This window comes from Malania oleifera, chromosome 4 (assembly GCF_029873635.1).
Source record: "Malania oleifera isolate guangnan ecotype guangnan chromosome 4, ASM2987363v1, whole genome shotgun sequence".
In the NCBI taxonomy this organism is placed as follows: Eukaryota; Viridiplantae; Streptophyta; class Magnoliopsida; order Santalales; family Ximeniaceae; genus Malania; species Malania oleifera.
Window position 1 is genome coordinate 3813469 of NC_080420.1, and position 18916 is coordinate 3832384.

At 35.7% G+C, this 18916-nt stretch overlaps 1 protein-coding gene and 1 non-coding gene across 2 annotated transcripts; both read right to left on the reverse strand.

Moving 5' to 3' along the window:
* Positions 1-1890: 1890 nt before the first annotated feature.
* TRNAT-AGU (transfer RNA threonine (anticodon AGU)) lies at positions 1891-1964 on the reverse strand. Its single transcript has one exon. It is a non-coding gene; the product is annotated as a tRNA-Thr (tRNA).
* Positions 1965-2977: 1013 nt separating this feature from the next.
* Positions 2978-14482, reverse strand: LOC131153516 (uncharacterized). The gene is made up of 7 exons (XM_058105863.1): positions 14374-14482; positions 12538-12954; positions 12215-12376; positions 6696-6800; positions 6500-6583; positions 6307-6391; positions 2978-3406 (listed from the first exon to the last, which is right to left on the reverse strand). The coding sequence occupies exons 2-6, from the start codon at positions 12893-12895 to the stop codon at positions 6387-6389; spliced, it is 714 nt and encodes a 237-aa protein (XP_057961846.1). The 5' UTR covers positions 12896-12954; positions 14374-14482; the 3' UTR covers positions 2978-3406; positions 6307-6386.
* Between the last annotated feature and the right edge of the window lie 4434 nt (positions 14483-18916).

An 18916-nucleotide genomic window follows, 5' to 3' on the forward strand; every position in this document is an offset into this window, starting at 1 on the left:
TGTGTTTTCATAAATAAGATATCTTATACTCAAAGGAAAACACATTTGGACAAGTATAAATTTTCATTAGACTTTATATATTTCATATACTTTTGCCCAAGAATGGTTTAAATCATTAAAATGCTTTTTGGTATGAAAAAATAGGGCAATTGTCGACTAACTGGGTGTAGTCGTCGACTAATAAAACCACTAACGTAATTGAGTTTCTGCCCAGGTCAATTGTTGACGAATGGCATTGAATTGTCTATGAATTGTAAGGGCTCATCGACGAATAGGTTTTACTAGTCGATGAATTTTTCCAGTAGCTAAATCGAGTTTTCAACCCAGGTGACTCATTGACGAAAAGACATGATTCATCGACAACTTGAGTTGACTTGTCAATGATTGGGGTAGACTTGTCGACAATTAACATCGAGACCTGAACACCAACGGTTAGAAAACGACTAGTTCTTGAGCCAATCAAAGGGGGATCACTCCTAACGGTTAGATAACCGCTAGTTTGGCTCTTTGACTATAAATACAAGTCCATAGATTTGATTAAACAAGATTTTGGTGATTTTACAAGTTTATAGTGATACATTTTTGAATACAAAACCTAGGCACTTTGCATTTTAGTTCTTTATCACAAGTGCTTTAATTCTCTCTTGCTCTTTAATCTTGTGTGATTCATTCCTTGAAAGAATAGTGTGAGGATTGTATTGTATTTGATATCAGTTCATTTGAGGAGTGTTGTGTTGTATACCCATCTTCTTGTAAAAGGTTGTTTGTGAACCAAGTTGTAAGATTCTTTATAAACTGTTGTTGAAGGTTTTTGGTGAATCAACTTGCAAAACTTCTTGGTGAACCTTGCGACTCTTGGTGAGTGGTGAGAGATTTGTTCTCTCGTTGTAAGGCTTCTCTGCCGGTGAAGGAGTTTGGATAGTGGATTGTGGAATCCTTGAGTTGGTCTTAAGGCGTGGATGTAGGCTTGGTACCAAACTGCGTTAAAATACCGATGTTAAGCTTTCTCTCTCTATACTCTTTAATTTGTATCTTGTGCATGATTTACATTTTATATACTATGATATAATTGTTTGTATCTTGTCAAGATTTTTATTTTGTAGAGAAAGTCCAAAATACGCAAAAAGAGTCCATTCACTCTCCCCCCCCCCCCCCTCTTGACTCTACACCCGGGCCTACATTTTTTGTTTACTTGATGATAATTAATGATTTTTTTTTGTTTAGAATTTCAAATAAATTATTTAGGAATATTTTTAGGTATATAATTTTTTAAAAAATTTAATATTTCAAAAGAATTATTTTCATTAGTATATTAGATTCTTCATAATAATTTTAGACAACACCTATTTTATTTGGAGATACATATTTTATTTAGTACCTTTACTACTATTGAATGAATTTTTACTTATACTATTTAAAATAAAATTTTTAAATATAGATTTATCTAGTTTTTCTTCAATTTTTTGAAAATATTTATTTACTTTTTAAAAGATAATAATATGTTTTGCTACAAAACAATTATATACTATAAGTATATATACTGCTAGTTTAGTTTATTTTTTAGCCAAGTAATTTTTTTATTTTGTGTTCAAACATTATCTAAAATAAATATATTTTATAAATATAATATTATCTAATTTGGGTTAAATTTAATTTCTTTTAAGATAATTATCTTATTTCTAAAATGTAGGATATTTTTTCCAGAAAATTATTTATCATTTTGTATTAACTTCATTAAGAAAAAAAATTTGGGTCAACCCTTTAGCAAGTATTGAATGATCTTATTTTTGTTTGGATTGAATGTAAATTGAATACTTCTAAAAAATAAAAATATTGGATTTCAGATCGGCCCTCGCGGGCATATTGAACTCTGGAATTAAGTAAGGCGTATGCTTTCATTGAGAGTCGAACTCAAGACCTCCCGCTTACTAAACGGGTGCTCTAACCAACTGAGCCATGAAAGCTGTGGGATACCGGTCACACCAAATTCTATAAAACCAACTTCGCAAAGCAAAGTGTATATATGTATGTTTATTGAAAGTTTGGTAATCCATTTTCATTCTATATTTTTTAAATTTTTAAAAATTAAAATTTGAGATATTATAAATATGAAAGTCCTTGCTAGAACGATTCTTAAGCATCACCCGGAAAAAAAATGCATTGAAAAATAATTTTACAGCCTTCACAAAAATAGTTTTCTTTAAGCAAAGAATACTAAAACCTTAAGCCTCATTCAGATTGAGGATTTTGTAAAAGAAATATAAAAAATTAGTGTTTGTTTAGTTGTAAAATAGTTTTTATTTAATTTCAAAATTTAAAACTTGTTTTGTAATATTTTAAAATTATATAAGGTAATATTTGATATTATAGATTTTTGGGGTTTAACTTTAATTTGTGTGCATTTGAAAGAATCTAAATACATAATGCACACAAATCAAAGTATAATAATATAAAAAGTCAAGTTTTGAGCTTAATAGAGTTTTTCAATTTTATTATATATTTTTATGAACTGAATTTTACATTTTCGAATGGTGCCGAGTTTAAATATTTTACTGTATTGACTCGATTCGACTCAAATATATTCTAGTTGAAAGTCTAACATTGTGTTCGAGAACATAAATTTTAGGGTTTGATGTAGATTTGGGTGAATTTAATATAATTTTATATTAAGTTAAATGTCCTATTCATTTGGGTATCCTCCTCCTCCTCCTCGGCTAAAGTATGAAGTTCCAAACCAAAAGGGCCAACTCATATGCAACAATTGAATGAGCCATGCGAAAAGCGATACGGTCGCGGAGATGGATTTACATGAATTGACAAGAGTGCTGCTGTGAGTCTGCACCAGGTCTCTCTCTCTTCCTCATATCGAATTCGCTCGGCACAGCGCACGAGGAGAGAGGGAAAATGTCGGGAACGACGTCGTCTAGATTCCTGGTCTCATTCAATTATATGGATATTGGGAAGACTGTTTGGGAAATATATATATATATATCAAACGAGAGATGTCAATCCTTAAAAACGGCGTCGTTTTCTGCAGTAAAAAGTGGACAACAAAAAGGCGAAAGCCTGAGAAGCCTTTCCATGTGGATGATGATGCATGCAACAGAATGAAGAAGCGGCAACAAGTTTCTCATGACTTGTCCAAAAAACAACAAACCAGAATCAACAATTGATAATTCTTGAAACAAAAGGACACTACAACGACCAAAGGGTACGCTCGATCGATCCTCAAATCACCGGAGGCAGCATACTAGCAGGATCCAGGTTTATTCCACTGCTTGTTAAAATCATTTTGTATGACAATTTACCGAAAGAAATATATATGGCTGTGTGAGTCTGAACATTTGCCGTTCAAACCACAACAAAAGAATGTTCTTTCCCTTTCTGTGCTTTCAGCTGTTTTGTCCTGCGATCATGAATTGACATAATTACAATGGAATAATATCAGCGACATATATACCAAAGGAGGCCATGCATGACCATTCGTATTTTGTTAGGCCCAGCTTGGACAAATAAAATTGTGAGGAAAAGAAAACAAAATAAAAATATCTTTATTTTTATTTTTATTTGGTATTTTCTCTGTCAAATACTGCCAATAATAAAAATTTATTCAATATGATTGAAAATTTAGAAGCCTGATAGCATGCGTCATTTGATGTCTCCCTTTTCTTTTCTTCAAATTTTGCGAGCTCAGAGCCATATTGGTTATAATAATTTTGGTGCAAGCTAGGGGGTTGCATCAGCAAATTAATATAAGCATACTTTCTGGGTCGCGTAATATCCATGCAGCACAAGATGTTCAAAAGTCAGTACTTGTCAAATACCGAAGATACACTTTTACAACCACCCTAGATTTATTTATCCAAAATGCAGTCTGGAAAGCTCAACTTGACTACATCAACACAGGCAACAAATTCTTGTCCAACTGATTGGGATCGGCTGCATATCAAGTATATTCATTTCAATTCTCAACCTCAACCTGCAACAGTTTAAAGCCATTTTCTCATATTTGTAGTGAATTTTTTAGGAGGTATATTTGTATTGAATTTTAACCTTAATAACATAAACTCTTTACTCAAGAATGGCTACTTTTTATTGCAAATGATTGTGAGCAAGCAATACTCCTATAACAATAATAAGTCTTTAGTACTTCAATTAGGTGAGGTCCGTTACATGAATTTTTTTTTTTTTTACTAATTCATCCGGTTGAAAACATTTTCCTTATTAAACTATGAGTTATTAAATTTTTTATCACTTTCTTCTTGCAAGTTAATTTAGGCCTACCCCTACCCCTTTTCATGTTAGAAACAATAACTAACACGCTCCTCCTCGCATGTGCTCTAATAGATTTGTGTTTCAAATGCCCAAACCATCTAAGTTGTCCCTCCTTTATCTTATCTTCAACCGGTATTATGCCTAAATTATTGCACGTATGCTCATTTTTTACTTTATCTTTAATGTTATACCACTCATCTATTGGGAATTAGTAACAAATTCCCAAAACCTGTGAAAAACAAAATAGAGAAAGAATACATGTCAAATAAAAATCAATCACATGCATAAGGCAGTATTTACATGGTTCGGTAATTTTGCCTACGTCCACGGATTTAAAGGGATTTCACTATTACCAAGAAGAAAATACAAAGAGTGCGGCACTACAATACTTTCTCTCTCTCGCTGTCTCGCAAAGTGTGACGGTTTAACCTAATCACCCAAAAAACAATCGTTTTATATGCTGCGCATAGGATTCCAAATGGGCTACAAAACGGGCCCAACACCACCTTAATATTCGCATTTCAGCAACTTTTACTTTTCATATATGTTTTTTTTTTTTAATAACCCGAAGACTCCAACCACCATCGCACCACTTTGGACACCATGGTGAGACACCAAAGTCAGGGGGTGAAAGTCGCCTGTCCATTGACGCACTCATGGTAATTCACCAGGGTAAACTCTCAAGGAGGAATCGAACCTGTGACCTTAGGATCACCAAAGTCACAAGTCACTCTTACCACTTGAGCCAACCTAGTTAGGCTACTTTTCATATATGTTGTTTCTTAGTTTCCAAATATGCTAAATTATAAACCATAGCCGGCCTTATAATTGTCTTATAAAATTTTTCTTTTAATTTAAAGGGTCTTTTACGATCACACTACACACCCGACACACTCCTTTATTTTATCTAATTTATTAAAATTTTATATACCACGTCTTCTTTAATTTCCCCCTTTTGCTTGCATAATAGATCCAAGATATCTAAATCTATTAGTGATATTAATCTCATAATTATCAAGTTTAATCTTCTCTCCACTACTACTCCTTACATTACTGAAATTACATTTGATATATTTTATTTTATTTCTACTTATCCTAAACACTTTAGACTCTAATGTGACTTTTCAAAGTTCCAGTTTAGATTTCACTCCACTCCCACTATCATCAATCAATACGATATCATCTGCAAACAACATACACCAAGGAATCCCATTTTGAATATTCCTATAAATTCATTCATCATTAAAGTAAAAAAGATAAAAACTTAAAGTAGAACCTTGATTTACACTTATTGTGACCGTAAAATCCCTAAATTCCGTCCTACAATCCTAAGGCTAGATGTGAATTAAGAAGATTAAGAAGATTAATAAAGCTAGGGACCTTGATAGAGCTAGATGTGAATTAAGAAGATTAATAAAGAAAGGGGAAAAAAAAAAAAAAAGAAGCTTAGGGACCTTGATAGAGCCTATCAACATAATGGGTCTACCCTTCTACCTAATACATAGAAGGGATTAGATAGGCCTAAAATAATTTATAAGAGATTGGGAGTAAGGATTTTAACAAACTTCTATTTGCTAAGGATTTTAACAAACTTCTATTTGCTAGAAGAAATAACCAAGATTGTGCGAATATGCAGAAAAAAGATCCACTTAACCAAAGTGCCAAGCACCTTGTTGTTACAATGAGACATTACTATGTGTTCAACTAAGCAAAAGCTTGTATGTATATCTTCTTAAAGCATTTAAAGGAGAAACATGACAGGACTAACCACTCTTCCTATTTTATATATACATATAACACAGAAATATAGCAATGAATCTCATAGTAATCCAATAGAAACAACAAAGTGATTACAAACAAAAAATCAAACCAATGACCAAAAATTAAATAACTTTCAATATTTGCGTAAAACTAGATTTAAAAATGTGGTAGAAAGATATACATTTTGTTATGGTTTTTGATCAGTTATATCTGGATGATGATCAGAAGATACAAAGGGAAATTAAACAAGTAATTTCAAAACTGGCATACCACCGCTATTTGGCTGAAGAAGCTAGGATACATGTGACCTACTAGTAAGTTACCCCTTTTCAATAGCCCAGAGGATATGCTTATCCTGAATATAAGAGCAAAAAATAAGAATTCTCAGTAAGAATGAATCTGGTAATGATGCATAAGTTGTAATTATTAGCATAATCAAATAAAATATACTCCAGATGATTACCATCAATCTTCTTGTTAGATGGTGAAATATTTGGCACATCACTACCCATCTGCTGAATTCCCTGCTGTGGCGAACTCTGTTCCCCTGGATTAAAGTATACACGTTTAGAGACGAATATGGCTGACAAACGTTCCCTAGTAGGGGAAAAATGAATGTACGACAATTATAGTTTTGAATTCACATATATAGTTTCCACCTTCTGTTTCATTGTGGAGATTTTGTTGGGTACTCTCTCTTGAAGAAGTCAATGCCCGTGCAAGGCTTTTGACCTGGCTTAATCGTAATCTCTTTGGGGAAGTATCTGAAAAGGAAAAACTAAATACATTAAAAAGAGAAATTAGATATATGATTATATATACCTTGTATACCATTTGAATCCCACATTTCGCTTATTCTCTAACTAAACCATGCATAGATCATCATGTTGAATTGTAAAGTCATTTCTAGCATTCAAAGTCCAACATAGGGCCGCACTATTCATTTAGTGGCTGCACAAGTCTACAAAGGTAGCTGCACTCTTCATTTGGTGACTACACAAGTCTACAAAGGTGGCTACACTATTCATTTGGTGGCTGCACAAGTTTACAAAGGTGGCTGCATTATTTATTTGACGACTTTGAAAAAGAGTCTTACAAAACCCCTATAAATAGGGAAGTGGTGGTGAAGGAAGATATTCATCCCAAACATCTCCAACTCCACCTTTAGAGAGAGAAATCAAGTACTCTCCTACAAAGTGTCTCTATTGTAACATGTGTTTCTAGTTTCTCCTAATTTGAGAGAAGTTGTATCATTATTTTTCATAGTGGTTCCTTTTACTCTTGCCCGTGGTTTTTCCCTTGATTTGTTTGGGGGGTTTTCCACGTAAATCTTGGTGTCAATTCCTATTTTCTCATTTCTTATTTTAGCTGTGTGATACTATTCCTACCCATTTAATTTCCCAACAGTGGTATTAGAGCCTTAGGTTACGACCTTTGGGTTGGGGTTACTGTTCACGGTTACTATTTACACGTGTCATCAGATACTTTTAATGTATTGTGAACGTATGCGAGATTTCTTCAAAGTATACAGTTCCATTCATTTACGATACTGTTCACGTATACGGTATTGATCACGCTAAAAAAGTGGGAGCCGGTTTAGTGGAGGTGCAAATCTTATCTACTACAATGGCAGCAAAGTACAAAATTAAGAAGTTCAATGGGGGTAATTTCTCCCTTTGGAAATTGAAGATGAAGGTGGTCTTGAGAAAGGACAATTGCTTAGTGGCAATTGGAGACAGACCAACAGGGATAACTAATGAAAAATGGAACGAGATGGATGACAATGGTGTGGCTAATCTTCATCTAGCATTAGCAAATTCGGTGTTATCAAGAATTATAGAGAAGAAGTCAGCAAAAAAAATTTGGGATGCGCTGACAAAGCTCTATGAGGTAAAGTCACTTCACAATAAGATCTTCTTAGAGAGGAGACTCTACACTATTCGAATGAGTGAGTCCACATCGGTTACAGACCACATCAACAATCTTAATACGTTGTTCTCCCAATTGACAACGTTAGGCTATAAGATTGAGCCAACCGAATGAGCGGAGCTTCTACTCCAAAGTCTGCCAGATTTGTATGATCAACTCATCATCAACATTACAAATAATATTCAGTCAGATAATCTAGTCTTCGATGATGTTGCGGCGACTATTCTGGAAAAGGAATCTAGGTGCAAAAACAAGGAAGACAGATCGTCCAGTTCTTAACAAGTTGAGGCACTACCGATGACGAAAGGAAGATCAACAGAACGTGGCCCTAGTGGGAGTCACAATCATGGTAGATCAAAGTCAAGGAGAAAGAAGAATTTTAAATGCTACAATTGTGGAAAAAGGGGGCACATCTCAAAGGATTGTTGGCATAAAAAGAAGAATGCTGGGAAAGCTCCTAAAGAGAACACTTCTTAAGGATGCACTACGAGTACTTCTAGTGATGGAAAAATCCTGTACAGCGAAACGAAAACTATCTCTAAAGGTAATAAACTTACTAATGTATGGATCATGGATTCTGGAGCATCTTGGCACATGACCTCTTGCCGAGACTGGTTCCACTCTTATGAACCTGTTTCCGGCGGATCTGTATTCATGGGTAATGATCATGCCTTAGAGATCGCTGGTATCGTTAATATTAAACTAAAGATGTACGACGGTATGATTTGCACTACTCAAGGGGTATGACATGTGAAGGGCTTGAAGAAAAATTTACTGTCTCTTGGACAGTTAGATGACCTCAGCTATAAGACCCTTATTGAAAATGGGATCTTGAAGGCTGTCAAAGGCGCACTTGTATTGATGAAGGCAGAAAAGATCGTGGCAAATCTATACACACTGCTGAGAAATACTATATAATAGGGGGACGCATCAGTTGCATCAACCTAGGAAGAATCAACGATAATGTGGTATCGTAAATTTGGCCACATGTCTGAACGTGGTTTGAAGATTCTTTCATAACGTAATCTTCTTCCCAGACTCAAATCAGTAAGTCTACCTTCCTGTGAGCATCGTGTTACAAGTAAGCAACATAGATTAAAATTTGAAAGATCTACTGCCAGAAGCAAAAAAATTCTAGACTTGATTCATTCTAATGTATGGGAATCACCAGTTTCATCCCTAGGAGGAGCACATTATTTTGTATCATTTATTGATGACTACTCTAGGAGATTATGGGTGTATCCAATCAAGAGGAAGTTAGATGTGTTTTTAGTGTTCAAAGAATTCAAAGCGTAGGTGGAACTTGAATCTGGAAAAAGAATCAAGTGCTTAAGGACAGATAATTGAGGAGAATATAAAGACGGCAATTTTATTTCATTTTGCAAGTAAGAGGGTATTCATAGGCAGTTCACTATTGTGCATACACCTCAGCAAAATGGCGTAGCAGAGCAGATGAACAAAACCATATTGAAAAGGACCAGAGCCATGTTGAAGACTGCAGATCTAGCCAAGTCATTCTAGGCTGAAGCAGTCAGACCACTTATTATGTGATAAATCAGTCACCGTCAATAGCAATTGTTTTGAAGACGCCGATGGATATGTGGATTGGTAAGCCAACCCAATATGCTTCTCTTCACATATTTGGATGTGCTGCATATGTATTGTATAATGCCCGGGAAAGAACTAAACTGGACCCAAAGTCCAGGAAATGCATATTCTTGGGTTATGTTGATGGAGTCAAGGGGTATCGCCTGTGGGATCCCACTGCCTGCAAGGTCATAGTCAGCAGGGATGTGATATTTGCAGAAAATGAAATGCAAAATAAAGAAAACAACAACACTTCAGAAACGACTGCTGTTTAGATAGAAAAAAATAAAGATTCTTCTGAAGCCGCACCAGAGCATTAAACAAGAACCAAATGAGGCCAATGATATAGAAGTTCGTCGTTCAGTATGTGAAACAAGGAAACCATCATGGCACTCAGATTATGTCATGGCAAGCAATATTGCATATTGTCTTCTAACAGAAGATGGAGAGCCATCAACTTTCCATGAGGCTATTAGTAGCACTGATGTTTCTTTGTGGATGACAGCAATGCAAGAAGAGAAATTGAAGCCTTGTACAGAAATAATACATGGGAGCTTGTTCCATTACCACATGGACGTAAAGCCATTGGAAATAAATGGGTCTACAAGATCAAACGAGATGGTAACGATCAGGTGGAACAATATCGTGCAAGACTGGTAGTGAAAGGGTATGCTCAGAAAGAAGGTATTGATTTTAATGAGATATTTTCTCTAGTTGCTAGACTTACTACAATCAGAAATGTATTGGCTATGTGTGCTGTGTTTGATTTATATCTAAAGCAGTTAGATGTGAAAACTGTTTTTCTTCATGGAGAACTTGAAGAAGAGATTTACATGCTCCAACTAGAAGGTTTTGAAGAAAAAGGAAAAGAAAACTTGGTTTGCAGGTTAACCAAATCTCTGTACGTCTTAAAGCAGGCGCCAAGATGTTGGTATAAGAGATTTGATTCCTTCATAATTAGCCTCAAATACAACAGACTCAGTGCAGGCCATTGTACGTACTACAAGAGGTTTGGTAATAATGATTTCACTATTTTATTGTTGTATGTGGATGATATGTTGGTTGTAGGCCCAACAAAGAAAGAGTCCAAGAATTGAAGGCACAATTGGTTAGGGACTTTGATATGAAAGATTTGGGACCAGCAAACAAGATTTTAGGGATGCAAATTAAGCGAGATAGAAAAGACAAAAAGATTTGGCTTTCTCAAAAGAATTATTTGAAGAAAATCTTGCGACGCTTCAACATACAAGATTGTAAGCCAATTTCTACCCCACTTCCTATCAATTATAAATTATCCTCAAGTATGTGTCCTAGCAATGAAGCAGAGAGGATGGAATTGTCTTGAGTGTCGTATGCATCAGCAGTGGGAAGCCTAATATAAGTTATGATTTGTACAAGACCAGATATTGCTCAAGCAGTTGGTACGGTCAGTCAGTTCATGGCAAATCCTGGTAGAGAGCATTGTAATGCTGTGAAGAGGGTCCTAAGATACATCAAAGGGACCTCGGATGCTGCATTATGTTACGGAGGATCAGAATTCATTGTTAGGGGATATGTTGATTCAAATTTTGCAGGTGATCTTGACAAAAGAAAATCCACTACAAGTTATATGTTTACTCTTGCAGGAGGAGCACTAAGCTGGGTATCAAAGTTGCAGATTGTTGTGGCTTTGTCAACGACTAAAGCTGAATATATGGCAGCTAGGCAGCCTTGCAAGGAGGCAATCGGGATTAAAAGGTTAATGGAAGAACTCGGGCGCATGCAAGAGAGGATTCTTTTGTATTGTGACAGTCAAAGTGCCTTGCATATTGTAAGGAATCCAGCTTTTCATTCTAGGACAAAACACATAGGAGTACAGTAGCACTTCGTTCAAGAAGTTGTGGAAGAAGAAAGTGTAGACATGCAAAAGATTCACACCAAAGACAACCTAGCAGATGTTATGACAAAACCAATCAACACTAACAAGTTCATATGGTGTAGATCCTCTTATGGCTTAATAGAAATATAAGTGGCATGAAACTGGCAAGACTAGAAAGGATGAAAGAAAAAAGAAAAAAAGAAAAAATGGGGTTTGAAAATTACTTTAAGTGGGAGAATGTTGAGTTGTAAAGTTATTTCTAACATTCAAAGTCCAACATAAGGGTTGCACTATTCATTTGGTAGTTGCACAAGTCTACAAAGGTGGTTGCACTATTCATTTGGTGGTTGCACAAGTCTACAAAGGTGGTTGCACTATGCATTTGGTGACTGCACAAGTCTACAAAAGTGGCTGCACTATTCATTTGACGGCTTTGAAAAGGAGGCTTACAAAACCTCTATAAATAGGGAAGTGGTGGTGAAGGAAGATATTCATCCCAAGCATCTTCAACTCCACCTTTAAAGAGAGAAATCAAGTACTCTCCTGCAAAGTGTCTCTGTTGAAACCTGTGTTTCTAATTTCTCCTAATTTGAGAGAAGTTGTATCATTATTTTTCATAGTAGATTCTTTCTACTCTTACCCGTGATTTTTCTCTCGATTTGTTTGGGAGTTTTTCACATAAATCTTGGTATCAATTCCTATTTTCTCATTTCTTATTTTAGTTGTGTGATACTATTCCTTCTCATTTAATTTCCCAACACATCAAAACCATAAGTTAACATTGTCGTTTATCATCTAAATTACCGTTAGTAGTTGCATTTTCCATTGCTAGCAGAGCCGCTCCAATTTTGTTGTTGACACTAAGCTTGCCAATTGGATCATTTAAGGAACGTGCAAGGCGTTTTATATGATTTAAACGCAATTTTCCAGGAATATTAACCAACACCTGAGCTCCAGCTTCCAAGCCTGTGAAGTTAAAAAGAAGTCATATGTATGTTGCTCTCATAAAGAAGCAAGAATCTGATTTTCATGCAAATTTCTCAAGGGACTAAACATCTGCTAGCATTGTTACTTTCATTATGGTTTATGAAGAAGTAAAATATATAAAGAGTGGCATAAAACCTTACCATCAACCTTTGTGCACACTGAGTCTAGTTTATCTCCTCCTTGAACAAATCCAACACAAGCAGTACCATCAGACTGGACACAATATTCTGAAGCAGAAATTTCTCCTTGATGCTCATTTATGGTGCCCTCTTCTCGTCTACTGACAGTACTCAATGTTTGTCCATGCTGAGAATTTAATCGAACATGTCCAGCTCTCTGTCTTCGCAGTTGATAATTTCTACGACGTCTAGCAAGATGCTGCTCTCTCTCTTCAACGCTCATAGATTGTCTTCTCTGTCTGTCCCGCACACGACGTCGTTCTTTTTCTTGCTCCCTCTTTACAGTCTCTATATCCATTCCTTCAGATGACTCTTCCATGGTAATTTCAATCAGCAGCAGAAACAGTTAATGGTATTGTCCTCATTCAAGCTGATTTTCTACAATCACCCAACAACCAATTCAGACATTTTATCCCCATTTTTGAAACAAAAACCTTACATATTTCAGCAGGAAACAGAGAAGATGGTGACCATTCAAAAGAGATGAAGATTGAATAAGTAACATTTTCATGAGTACTTCATTTTTTCATGGCAATTAGTTTAAATTAAAGACATTCTAAGATTTAAAGGTCATTCTTCCCTGAACAGAACTTAGGGGTGCAGACCCCAAATCTCTATATTGTAACAAATATACCATAATACATTATTAAATTTTACAATTGTTAAATGTTAAACCAACTGTGTATTTCAAAGAAATATCAAGCGCACAGAGAGGCTAGTCACAGTGTTCTCCTTCATCCATGGCTGGGTAGGAAACTTTGTATAAGTCCGTCCTCTTTAACTATATTACTATACACTATTTAATTTTTCTCCCCTTTGAATCTTAACGAAAAATGGACTTAATTTTTCTCTGCATTGAATCTTAACGAAATATAGAATATGTTTTGATTGTTGAGTCAAGTCTAAAATTCCCACGAATTTTCAACATCCACCACAAAAAAATAAATTGGAGAAAGGACCATAATATTGGCACTTTTCAATGTGTTTGTGTGTCCATGACATGCAAACTTCAACTAAGGAGATTCTAAAACCTATCTCATCGAGTTCTTTGGGTCACCTCCTCTGCATTCAAGCCTCTACTTTCACTGGTTTTCGTGCAACTAACTAAAACATCAAAAAAAAAAAAAAAATCATTTTCATAAAACAACATCCGCTCTTTCGAGAAATTGGCTGATAAACTTATAAATCTACAACCTGCCTTGATTGGAGAATACAGAACTTCGATAATGCAATCAACATCTTAATCAACAAAGGACGTCGCATGAACAAATAAGAATCTGGCAGTCATCACTCTTTTTTTATAAATAAATAAAAAAAAAAGAACCTTCTTGGTAACTGACAAGGAAGATTTTCGCACGCAAACGTACAAATAAAAAAATTCCAAGTATATATGCTAGCGATCATCGATGTAAAATCACCAACGGCTGTTGATTCACGCGCGAAAAGAATATAAAGAGTGATTGATGCATATATTCATACACGTTTATTCACATAAACATCCATAAACTAATTCTATGTACGCGAGAAAACACAATCGAACAGATCATCAACGTATAATGTCAATTTTTTAACACCTATTGAACAAGCACCGACTGTCGATTCACGAAAGACACAGAAAATAAAACAGTCATCGATTTGCAAGAACCAGGCTCAAACTACGCCGAGAAAACCCCGACTTGGATCAAGAAAACCAAAACGAGAACAAAATATAGAAAATCCATGGTCTGAGGGTCTGAACGCGTGAGAGTGTTGGTCGATTTGCGCAACGACGAAGATGCAGGGATATCGGAGACTCGCCTGAAATGAGGATCGGAGGGTCCGGGGGGGACGAATGTGATGGTCGCATCATGAGGGAGAGGAGACGTAACGGAGCATTTTGGTTTTGGCGAAGTGAAACGGATGCGTTAGCGCGGGGCAGAGTTTTGCCTTTCGCTTTTCTTTTTCTGGATTGGCTCCATTTGGCAAATCAGTTATTGCCACCTCATTCCAGGTGTGGGCCCGCTTTTCCCTCTCCTCTGACCATGACTGTGTTGGCAGTTGGCACCAAACGAACCAAGATTCCCTCCCGCCATCGCCCATTGGCGGCCACGACAAGAGTGGGGCCCGCCGAGATGGAGGGTCCAGTCGTAATGGGCCTTGTTGGAATTCCGAAAAGTAGAAAACACAAAAACAAAAAAAATTCACAATTTTTCATATCTGATTTTCAAAGAAAATAGAAAAAATATAATATGTATCTAATTATGAAACAAAAAATTAACTTCAAAGTTTGCTAACTCGCATTCATTGCTCGCTGAATTGGCTTAAGTGATAAGGGTGACTTGTGACTTTAGTAACCCTAAAGTCACAGATTCGAATCTCCCTTAAGAGTTCACCCAGTGAATTACCAGGAATGTGTTAATGGGTAAACAGTTTTCACCCTCTCAGATTTGGTGTTGCATCATAATGTCCAAAGTGACACGATGATGGTTGGAGTTCTCGAATTATAAAAAATAAAAATAATAAAAATAAATGACAAAGAATTAAATTGTATAAGGATGTTTTGGTATAATTGTAAAGAATTATTGGGATATTTTAAGATAATTATGTGTAATTATAGTGATATAACATAATTGAGATAGTTATGAGTAAAATGGTGTTTTGGGAATAATTATTAGTAGTTATGGGAATAAATTTGACGATTTTAAATGAAACAACAAGAGGGGAATCCCATTTATAATTTTAGAAATTAGAGACGAATTCTTACTATTTGATTTTTTTTTAATTTTAATCATATTAAAATATTTTTAGTTTTAGATATTTAATATAAAGAAGAAATAAAAAAATTTTATTTTTTATTTTTCTTTTAATTTCTCCCAACAAATGAGGTATATGTTTAAGTGAATTAGGCCGAGTCACTAGTTACTAGAGCTTAATAAGACTTCTTTTGAGTTTAAGTTCAGCTCATAACACGACATGATGAGCTCGAGTTTTATGCTTACACGTCTCATCTTACATAATCAAGTTTTATATCATATATTTAATATTACATGAATTATTTATTATATATGTTATACGTATATTTTATATTATTTTATAATTAAATTGAGTTTAAGAGAACATTTTACCCTAATTAAGAGTAGGGATATGTTTCGAATATTTTTCTCTAGAAAACAAATATTTCCATTTAGGTAATTGAAGGAGAATAAATTATTAATGGACTTGGCCAAGAAAGTGAAAAGTTACTTTAACCTAAGAGTGTAATTTAAAGCTCAATTAAGTCAAAAATTGAAAGAGCATAACTCGTCATGTAACTCACTCCAACTTAAAGTTAAAAAAATGATAAAACTGGTCAAAATCCGAGTGACCCGTTACTCGCCTAAATATGAGTTTAGTAGGAGACGACTTGTTTATAAACGGGTAAATCCAAATTAAACCCATTTAATAAACGGGTTGAGCAGGTTGGATTGTACCGGTGACCCGATCAATTTGGAATTTTTTTTCTTTTTTTTTTTTTTTCAGCAGCACAGCACTGGTACTTATTTATGGCTTTAGGGAATTAGGGTTTTTGTTCTGTTATGATTTCATCTCATCCCATGATCACGCAGAAAGGTGATCTGACCCTTCACTGAGCTATTGTTTGGTTAATTGAAAGGCTTATCCAATTTTCAAGATCAGAGTTAAAAATCTTCCCATCCACGCCAAAGCAAATTTTGAATTCGTCTATGCACTGTACTGGGAGTCTGGGACTTTGATGCAATAAACCGCTATAGGAACGGCGCTTCACAATATGAGACTCTAAGCGAATGATTTAATTAAGAATCCTTAATATTTTATTTTTATTTAAAATTAATTTTTCAAGACATATCAAATAATTTTAAGCATGTGCACTCCATCCACCAAACACATAAATTTCATAAATAATGTTAACATTATTATATTAAAATAAAAATTGAGACCCCCAAAATATTTGGGATCCTAGGCAAGCACCTCAGTGGCCTTAATGAAGAACCGGCCCTCCATTCGCCCAACGGACGAACCTCTGCCTTTCCTATGCCAGTAATTTAACAACTTTGCTCCATGATATTTTTTTATCCAAGGCCTGCTTTCATCAAATGTAAACATAGGTGATAAGAGTGCTATTTTAAAAAATATAAATTTTAAGTCAATTTAGATTAAATGTTTTTAAAAAATTAAAAATAAATTAATTATATATTTTTAAACGGATACTTACAGGTTAGGTGTCGAACGAGTACTCATTTAATAAATGGATGAATTTAAATTTATATGTTAGTCATGCGTTAATAAACGGTCAATTCGAACCCAAATTCATTTAACTCCTACTCATTTATAATTCATCTAAACCTGCCCTGCCAACTCGATTTGTCACCCCGACTTAAAACACTTACATCAAATATGTGTGTGTGTTTTGGTGGGGGGGTCCGAAAACTAGCAATTCGCCCTGTCAATTCTCCAAGGCCCAAATAACTCGATTTTCTTCCATGAACTATTTGTGTCAATGGATATGTTCGATCCAAAACTTGAGATAATGGGTATAAACCGAAAAAAGATTCATAAGTGGTTTTTAATGGAGTTGAAATTACTAAATTTTGAGGAGTCGGTATCAATTTATGCCTAATTGCTCTACATAGAGTTCCTCGAACCACATTTTCTAAACGAACCAAGGCCAATCCGAATTGATCTTGTAAGAGATCCACTACAGAACAACGTCAAGCAGTTCTGCTTTTTCGCTCGAAAAGTGCATTGTTGGAACTGGGTTGGAATGCCAAGCGGCTCTACATTCAGGGGTTCTCGCTATAGCTGAATGCGGGGCAAGATCATTTATACCGATACTGACAAGATTGTTTTATCGGGTAATGGAGATACTTTAAGCATTCCATTAGTTAATGTTCCAACAAAAAGACTTGTATGCATCAAAAACCACAAGTTCAATGGGCCCTTCAATAATTCCATTATCCTTGACTTGAATGACAAAGAAGGTCTTCGGGGCTAAGGTTTCCTTTTCTTCTTGGTTGTAGTTATCATGAACCGTAGACAAGACCAAATTCAATTTCCGGCGTCAATAGCTTGGGATTATACATGGGATGATGGGAACTTTGCTTCCCTTGTAATGATCCTTGAAATTGAGAGAGTGAGAGAACATGTGGTGGGCACCTCACTTGACCACCAAAATCAAAGGCCAACTCAATCCGAGGTCTAATAATAATAATAATAATAATAATAATAATAATGTTATAAATGAAATAAAAAGAGGAATACCAAAAAAAAAAAAAACTATAGAAATTCAACAGTCTAATTTTTCAAGAACTAAATGTCGCTAATCATCTTATTATCTATATTTTATTATAAAGCATAAGGATATAGGCAAATACATTGGCATCCCAAAGGTTAGTCACATAATGAACCATTATGTGGGTATACCAAATATTAGAGTTATATACATTTTTCATTTTAGCACAATATTTATTTTTCATTTTTTCAATTATCTTATCTATATATACCCTTGTAATCCTTATATTAAAACATCGATAGAGAAAAATCATTCTTCTCCAATCTTAACATGGTATGAGGGAAGAAAAAAAAACAGTTTATTTTTTTCTTCTTAACCTAGCTTTTTTTACCCTCTTTTTCTTTGGGTTCTGCTGCGCCGCACAGGGAGTATCAACGCCGCAACGCGTCCGTTCGTCTTCTCCGGCATTCATCCTTCTCAACTCGTCTCATCGCTACATCTCTCTCAGATCTCTCAGTCTCCGGTGTTCGTCTCCGACGATTCACCACCCGCCGACTCTCTCGTTTCACTCCAGTGCTCGCAGCATCTCTCGGCTGCCTCCATCCGACGTCTCTCTGCTGCGACTCTCTCGTTTCACTCCCAGTGCTCGCAGCATCTCTTGGCTATCTCTCTCGGGCGACTCTCTGCTGTGACTCTCTTGTCTCACTCTGTCTCGGGACTGCGTCCCTCTGTTGCACTTTTTGGCACTCTGCTCCGACACTCTCTCGTCGTCTCCGTCGAGCAACCTCCCATCTGCAGCAACTTCCATACACAAAACAAAAAATGGGCTTCCTTTTATATCCTTTTGTTCCTTAAAATTTTTGAAGGTTTCACATATGCGGATTGTTTGATTTGTCTCGGAAAGTTTTTTTTCCTGCGGCGTTTTTCCGGCATCATCCTAGGCTCTCTCTCGGCTGGCCGCAGCTCTCTCTACTATTTCCCTGCTGCCACACCAACCCCACGGTTACCTTCTTATCCAGCAAACTCCAACCAAAGCAGCTGCTGCACTGCAATTCGAGCACCACAACAGCCGTGGAGCTTCCCTGTTCCAGTCGAAGCACAGCAGCCGTGAGC